Source organism: Mangifera indica, chromosome 1 (genome assembly GCF_011075055.1).
Source record: "Mangifera indica cultivar Alphonso chromosome 1, CATAS_Mindica_2.1, whole genome shotgun sequence".
Lineage (NCBI taxonomy): Eukaryota > Viridiplantae > Streptophyta > Magnoliopsida > Sapindales > Anacardiaceae > Mangifera > Mangifera indica.
Window position 1 is genome coordinate 6,768,060 of NC_058137.1, and position 8,416 is coordinate 6,776,475.

Sequence of the window (8,416 nt, forward strand, 5' to 3'; positions counted from 1 at the left end):
CTTTGGTGGAAGGTAGTACATTTGAAGCATTATATTCTCATGAGAGGATATGAGATCCCTTACACAAGGGCACCTAGTCATTGCTTAGATTGGTGAATATAAGTGATAATTGTTTTAAAAGTTGTGGCTCTCTGACACGGCTAATCGTCTGAAGGGATCATAGTCCTTAGTCTCTGCCATTGGGGTGACGTTTTTTATATTTGACTATGTGTTAAGGGCTACACATCAAAAGTTGTTATGATGTAAGTTGTCAACTCATAATTGAGTATCAATCATACATTAAGTGCAAGCATTATGTTCTCGATTGACATCAGGGGACATTTATGAGGAGAAAGAATAAGTTACTTGAGGTCGAAGTATATCTTCACTCTAAAAATCAAAAGCGTGTCATTAGGGGACACTTCTTCAACATAAGTTATCTACCTTTGGTGGGTTAAACACTATGTCTTGAGAGATACATATAAGTTGAGTTTCAACTTCTTAATGACATGAGTCGTTTGTAGGTGGTGTCAAGATGTGTATGAGGATATGACCATTCCCTATCATATTTTTGTGGAAAATCCAAGGAAATATGCCCTGCCTAGGATTACTACGTCGTAGACCCTATTTATCTTTATGGAGACATTTGGAAGGGTGATATACTAGAGATTGACAATACTTTTATATTCCTTTTGGGGCTCTTTTTATAGCATCAAACTTTTATTAAGATTTCTCGCTAACAATTGAGGTACACAACTTAGGATACAATAATAGCAATTATAATTGATTATTCAACTATATTATCCACTATTATGAGAGCAATAAAAAGTGTCTAGATTGGATATAGAAAAGTTTTTAACATGACTTAACTCGCTGTGAGAGACTATGTCCTAAGTTATATTATTTACAACTCTGGAAAAGTGTTTCAATAAAGTTTGATTTGAATTTACAAGATTGATTGACCTGAAAATGACTTAGTATTAGAGAATTATCTAAGGAGGATAACTGAATTTTTTTTAGAGTTACCTCACATATCTTAGGATGAACCTTATTTGGTCATAAGTATTAGAAGCTAATTATCTATGTTATAGAGATATTGAAGAATCCTCTATATATATAAGGTTGAGAGGGAACGTCACAATCTTACCTATTACATTTTAAATTTAACTAAATATTAAACGAGGATAAAATAACCATTGTGTTTCGTTAGATTAGTAAATTATTGTTTTCCATCGTTAGTGTGAGGTGAGGATGGCAGATAAATTGATAAAGTTGCTTCCTTAGGACAAGAAATGTTGATTGACATGTCAAGTTGGTGGTAAATATTCCTATAGTTACTTGCGTCTATGATTGTTCTTCCACAAATTCGGTTACAGAGTATTTAAGTGTATTATTATATAAGTTTTAATATAAATAATCAAGTATTTAAAATTAGTATAACTAATGACAAGCCTAGGATTTAGTTTGGGCAAAAATTTTAAATATTAAAAAGTAAAAATAGAAAATTATTAATTCACCGAGTGTTTTCACTCAATAAATTTATTATTTATTAGCATTTTTTATTAAAAAATACATCCACGGTAAGTTTTATTTAGTTAGTGTAATTTACAGTATTCATACATATATACTGAGAGTGAAAAATTAAAATTAAAACATTATCTGGAAAGATAAAACAAAAAAGAGTATTATTATATATACAAATAAACTATACAATATTTTTTGTATAAATTGAAATAATAGTATCTTATTAGATAATTTTAAAGTGAGATAAAAAAATAACTATTACATCAATCAATTATAAGTTATCATCTCAATTTATATAAATAAATTTTATTTATATATATAATTTTATTCAACAAAAAAAGAAAAATCTAGTAAAATAATAAAAATCAAAAGTTATTTTAAAAATGTTTAAAAAAAAAATAAAATAATATTAGGTGAAAAAGGAAAAATAATGGATGTGTGTTCAATTTTGATGATGATGAGAAGGGTTCAAATATGGGTTAAATTTTTTATTTCACAATTTTTCAAAATAACTAGTGAAATATTAAAATTATTATATAAGGTTGATACGAACCGAGTTTATTCGAATTCAAATTTGATTTGAATGAGCCTGTAACAAGCTCACCAAGCATGTTCAAGCTCGAGCCTAAAAATTCAATATTTTTAAACTCAAGCTTTAAGATGTTCAACTTATCAAATTTATAAATTTAAAAAATTTAATATAGATTGATATTATTTTGATTAATATATATTGAAATAATATCGTTGTAATAACAAATTAAGTAAAAAAGTTTGATTCAAGTTTAGTTTTTTTGATATGAGTTAGTTTGAACTTGAATTTAACTCAATTTGAATCTAATTTTACTTCTAAGAAAAAGACTTAGATTCGAGACCTGTTATACGTGTGCTACATTGAATCCCAAAGGGTTTAGCAAAATATTTCTAAAATATAAGGAATATCTTGTGATTTGACTAAGGGAGTTTTACCATTGCTGTTGTGGGGATGGTCCAAGTCCAACTGTGTTATTGAAAATTAGAAATATTACAGGAAAATAGTTGAAAAGTCAGACATGACGTTTAAAATAGGAAAACCAATTCTGGTTCAACCCAGATTGACGTGAAGTATTTTGAGTTTTTCATCATAACCAGAGAGAAACCCAGAAGAAGAAGAAGAAGATCAACTATAAGAAAGGAAGCAGTGGACGCTTGTCATCATTAAAAAAATAACAGCTTTCTTCAGATTATTAAAAAAAGGTTAAAAAATATAATATGGGGATGGGGGGAAGGGAAGGTGTCTTATTTTACTTTCAATTTTAATGTCGTTCAAAAGGTCTCTTTTGACCACCTCCTCTACTCTCTTTCTTCCTTCTTCCTCCCGTCTACTCCCTTCTTTCCTCTTTTCTATTTATTCAATTTTCTCATGGATTGCATCTCCCACGACAACAAACCCTATTTCTGACTGCAATAATAATATAAAACATGGGTCTCTGCCTTTCTACCACCAGAGTGAGTGGCTCCAACAGTAACAACAACAACAACAACAACGTCAACCATCCTCGGAAAGATAATGAAGAAGGAAAACGTGGAAGGAATGAAACAACACAAAGAAATCCACCACTTCCGGTTAAGAATACGCTGCAGCTGAAGGCGAAAAAAGACAAGGCGAATGCGAAGAGACAAACTGGCGTTATTCCGTGTGGGAAGCGTGCAGATTTCGGGTATGCTAAAGATTTTGATGAAAGGTATTCCACCGGTAAATTATTGGGACATGGACAGTTTGGATACACGTATGTTGCCACCGATAAGACCAGTGGAGATCGTGTTGCAGTCAAGAAAATTGAGAAAAATAAGGTACGGCTGGCTCATTTTATGAACTGGGTTTTGCTTTGGCGGAATTTAATTTTGTTGCTTTGAGGTAAAAAATAAATTTTGTTAATGGGATCTTCTTTCTGTATTCTGTTTTCTCTGCGTTAATGATGTGGATTCAGTGGAAAATTGGATTTTTTTTGGGGTTTTGATTGGGTGCTGAATATTCTTTTAGGCATTGGATCTTTTGATAATGTTGATTTCGTTTTAAGATCCTTAGTGTTCTTTGCTTTTTATTGTAGATTCTTCACCTTGACTTTTGTATATATATATATATATATTTAATTTTTATCGAATGTCTTTTCTTGAATATCAATCCATAAAGTAGTGTTTGTTAGCTCTATGATTGATTCCTTTTTAATGTATATAAATTGTTATTGTTAGTTTTGGCAAAAATAGATCATAGTAAGAAACCTTCGGTCATGGAGGATGCTTTAAAGTTGTGACTGCTGACCTCTTTAACTTGATTTGATGGATAGTATGTTGGTGCTCATTGCAGATGAAGAGGCTTGGTGGGTTGATTGTTGTTAGAATTAGTAAGAAAATCCGGCTGCATCTATGAGTGAAGATATGCAACTATTATATTTCTGAACTAATAGTTAAGAATTTTGAAGTTTGGACATAATTTTGTGCTGATTTTGTTGTTGTGCTGCAAGATTTGGCAAACTTTATTGATAAATTGCCCGTTTTTGGCAAGAGAAAGAGGGAAGAAATTGCTATCTCATCTGTTAACTGCCTCAGTCGCTGAATTTTTTGGTTCCATTTTATTCAAAAAATTAATTTATTATTAGTTTCTTAATTATATTTACATAGGTAACTGGTGTTGAGAAGCATACCCTTGCAACATGAGGGAAATATTTTTTATTTGCAATAAATGTTTAGTAGACGGTATTAGTATACAGAATGACCTGCCTTAGTTTTTTTTTTTTTTTTTTTTTCAGCCTCTTTTCCCTGTAAGGCTTGTTAGTTGAGAGATGCTTTTGATTTTTTTTTTTTGTTAGGTAACATGTTTTTATATACATTTCAGAGTTTTGGATCGTATATAGAAATACACATCTGAGGTTTGAGTGGGTAGAGATATAATTCTATAAGATGGAATAAACATTATTTTGATCATTGCTTACTTATTTTTATTGCTGTATAAATCTTTTAAATGTTCTGCCAATGTTTACAAATCAAATCATTGGCTTTGGTGGCAGATGGTTCTTCCTGTTGCTGTTGAGGATGTTAAGAGAGAGGTCAAGATTTTGCAGGCCCTTACAGGCCATGAGAATGTAGTCCAGTTCCATAATGCATTTGAGGATGATTCTTATGTATATATTGTAATGGAGTAAGTTTTATATGTGAGATTTTATTTTCCATGACTATTCAGGCTTCCTCTTTGCTATTTAAGCAGTTGCATTATTCCCAAACTTCTTCCCTTTTCCAACTGTTTGACTGTTAATTTGTTGTGCTGTGCATTTAAATATGTTTTTTTTCTTCTCTAATTTCTTGTCTGATCTTTATATTTTCTAGTGTATTAATTTAGTTGTTATATACATCTTTTTTTTCCTATCTGATAAATTATCATTATGTTTTCATTTTGCTTTATTAATTAAATTTCATTTGATTAGGTTATGTGAGGGTGGTGAATTATTGGATCGGATATTGGCCAAGTAAGTATTCTTATATCCTTGAAAAATGAAAAAGGTTTTGGCCATTACTGCGAGGACTTTTTTTGACTGCAGTTGTTTTCTTGGCTTTTTGCAATTAGGAAAGACAGCCGTTATACAGAGAAAGATGCAGCAGTGGTTGTACGTCAGATGCTCAAAGTTGCAGCTGAGTGTCATTTACATGGTTTAGTACACCGTGACATGAAACCTGAGGTATATTGAAGTAATATAGCCAGGATAAAATATTAGGTTTTATATCCGAGGTCTGTTGCTTGTCATTAATTCCTTTGTAATGTTTTGTTGCCTGTAGAATTTTCTTTTTAAATCTACCAAAGAGAACTCGCCTTTGAAGGCTACAGATTTTGGCTTGTCAGACTTCATAAAACCAGGTGAGTAGAATTCAATCATTATATACTTCCTCAAGGGAGAATTGAATATTTTTTATTGTACTGTGAGTATTCCAAAGGTCAGTTGCAACTGATGCTTACTGGATGTTGATGTTAATGACCATTTTTATTGGGTCTGAAGCCCGGTTTAATTCTAAAAGTTCCTGTATATTGCAGGGAAGAAGTTTCAAGATATAGTTGGCAGTGCCTACTATGTTGCTCCAGAAGTACTGAGACGGAAGTCAGGACCTGAATCAGATGTCTGGAGTATTGGTGTGATTACATACATTTTGCTCTGTGGGAGGCGACCCTTCTGGCACAAGACCGAGGATGGTATATTTAAGGAGGTGCAGCACAATTCTCAATTCTATTTTCTCTATCTTACTTGACATTAGTCTGTGTAATGTATGATGGATTTTTTGTTACTTTTTAGTAGAGCAGTATCATCTATAATTACTCACATATGGATTTTCCTTAGATATTAACAGTTGATCTTATTTCAGAACCTCTTTGTGTCTTCTTTAAGGATATTCTGTTACTGTTTGTGTTACCTTAACAGAAAGAAACTAGACATGATTTTGGCCCTGTATGTATGTGTGTGTGTGTGTGTCCTTTTCCTATGTGACATACGATGGGCAGAAATGTGTGTGTGTGTTTTATTAATATCTCCTTTTCCTATGTGATATAAAATGGCCCAGAAATGTATATTTGTATCTTTTTTTAAATAAAAATTCACTTGATTTGATCACAATATGTCTTAGATGTATTGACATTTTCTTTCTGTTTGTTATTTTGCAGTGTAGTTTACTGAATGTCTTTTATATTCACAGGTTTTAAGGAACAAGCCTGATTTTCGCCGCAAACCATGGCCAACTATTAGCGATAGTGCCAAAGATTTTGTAAAGAAATTACTGGTGAAGGATCCTCGGGCAAGACTAACAGCTGCCCAGGCCCTATGTATGTGTATTATCATTGTTATTGTAATGCATTACAAGCTGCTTATGAAAAAAGAAACAAAAAAAAGATGTTGTATTACAAACTGAAACATTGAGTTAGATAAAAGTTACTGTTAGAAAGGGTAAAAGAGATTATCCTATGGCTTTCTTTTTGTTATATCAAATTTTCAAGTAGTGTATCATTTGTTTCACAGCACATCCGTGGGTTAGAGAAGGAGGAGATGCATCTGAGATTCCAATTGATATATCTGTTTTGAATAACATGCGGCAATTTGTGAAGTACAGTCGTTTAAAACAGTTTGCTCTAAGAGTAAGTTGTTTTATCTTTAAATTAGGGCATTCTTTAGAGTCAAAGAAAGGTATTGTTGATATTTTCTTTTTGATTAATTGATTGCCTTGCAGGCATTGGCTAGCACACTGGATGAAGAGGAGTTAGCTGATCTTCGAGATCAATTTGATGCAATTGATGTAGACAAAAATGGCTCTATTAGTCTTGAAGAGATGAGACAGGTCAACCGTCTTGTCACTGATACTAATGGTTTCCTTACTGTATTCATTTCACAGAGAACATTTGTTCTCATGCATGCCCTTTTTTTTCCTGACAAGGATGGGTTCATTGTAGGCCCTTGCGAAAGATCTTCCTTGGAAGTTGAAGGAATCACGGGTATTAGAGATTCTTCAAGCGGTGAGCACCTGTCCCTCAGTGGAGGGCTGATATTGAACCATCTGTTTTTCTATTTCATTTTAGTGGCAGCTCTGTCTTCTTTATTTTTTTTAGAAGTTTTTAATTTTTTTTTCACTTATTACTGTTAATTTCTTCTTGCTTTCAATATCTTTTTCCTATTGAGCTCTAATAAAGTGCTTTCTACAAATTAATCTACTTCCATTATGTGAATACTGTTTCCTTTCTGCAATATTTTTTACTAGATTTCTGATGTTTTTGGTGCAGATTGACTGCAACACAGATGGTCTTGTGGATTTCTCTGAATTTATTGCAGCTACACTACATGTGCATCAGCTGGAGGAGCACAACTCTGAGAAGTGGCAGCAGCTATCAAAGGCTGCTTTTGAGAAATTTGACTTAGATAAAGACGGGTTTATAACACCTGAGGAGCTTAGGATGGTAAGTTATTTTATTGTCGTTAAATTGTCATCCTCTTCACAATTGTCATGTCCTGTCTGAAAATATCCTTATGCTCATGACTTAAAAGTCTTTTTTGTTTTTGGTTGTTTCAGCATACGGGTTTAAAAGGCTCAATTGACCCTCTTCTTGAGGAGGCAGATATTGACAAAGATGGGAAAATAAGCCTTTCAGAATTCCGAAGGCTTTTAAGAACTGCAAGCATTAGTTCACAAAATTTGACTAGCCCTTCTGGTTATCAGAATTCCAGGATGTCGTAAATTAAACTTGCAGGTTTTAAAATTGAGGGAAAGAAGAGGATAAAGGGATGGAGCTCCTTTTCTCAACTCAATTTATTTCAAGATTGTAATAAAAATTAAAGAGGCCTGCATCTGTGATCTAATTTTCCTTTTTAGGCCATGCAAGGAACCAATTTGTTGAAACTCAAGTTTGAAGATGGGCTTCTGGCTTTTGATCTTGAAAACATTTTGTTTAAGAGGTCTTGGATGTTCCAGATGAGATGGTGGTACCAATGTGTACATGTATTTGGAGTATTGAGGTTCCATTGTTTGTCCTCCAAATGTACTGTGATAATAAAAAGATGATGTATCAATGCAAATATGTTGTATTAGAATTCAGTCTTGTTTTTGAATAAACATGTTTACCTTTTGAAGTATGTGAGTGAGGTTAAATTTGTATCAAGAGCTTTGTATTATGATGATGAGAAATCAGCACTCTATGGTGGTTAAAGGAAATTGCTTGTAACTAGAAAATCAGAGTGTTGCCTATATCCAACTCCAGGGTAGGTTGCAGAATTGTGAATCTTGCTCAAGCTGGAATGTGTTTAGGTATCAATCAAAAGTCTTAAAGCTGTGGCTAGACTGTCACAGACCTCACTCCCTTTTGCATATGAGATGGTGCCTCCACATGCACTAACTAATTAAATGTCGCCCA

General features: G+C 32.8%; 1 protein-coding gene across 2 annotated transcripts; it reads left to right on the forward strand.

The window, feature by feature from the left end:
• Positions 1-2,572: 2,572 nt before the first annotated feature.
• On the forward strand, positions 2,573-8,138 carry LOC123224918 (calcium-dependent protein kinase 28-like). Of its 2 annotated transcripts, XM_044648696.1 has the most exons (12): positions 2,573-3,333; positions 4,548-4,678; positions 4,962-5,003; positions 5,102-5,213; positions 5,311-5,389; positions 5,564-5,733; positions 6,217-6,343; positions 6,537-6,652; positions 6,745-6,852; positions 6,965-7,027; positions 7,292-7,465; positions 7,579-8,138. In XM_044648696.1, the coding sequence occupies exons 1-12, from the start codon at positions 2,962-2,964 to the stop codon at positions 7,741-7,743; spliced, it is 1,659 nt and encodes a 552-aa protein (XP_044504631.1). In that variant the 5' UTR covers positions 2,573-2,961; the 3' UTR covers positions 7,744-8,138. The 2 variants fall into 2 exon arrangements, with proteins under 2 accessions (XP_044504631.1, XP_044504639.1); XM_044648704.1 differs by lacking the exon at positions 4,548-4,678 and having other exon boundaries at positions 2,754-3,333.
• The last annotated feature ends 278 nt before the right edge of the window (positions 8,139-8,416 follow it).

Bases quoted from the DNA above. Each gene is read 5' to 3' on its own strand.
- LOC123224918 (XM_044648696.1), top strand. From the start codon at position 2,962: ATGGGTCTCTGCCTTTCTACCACCAGAGTGAGTGGCTCCAACAGTAAC. The intron at 3,334-4,547 runs GTACGGCTGGCT...CTTTGGTGGCAG, and splicing joins AGAAAATTGAGAAAAATAAG to ATGGTTCTTCCTGTTGCTGT. The intron at 4,679-4,961 runs GTAAGTTTTATA...TCATTTGATTAG, and splicing joins TATGTATATATTGTAATGGA to GTTATGTGAGGGTGGTGAAT.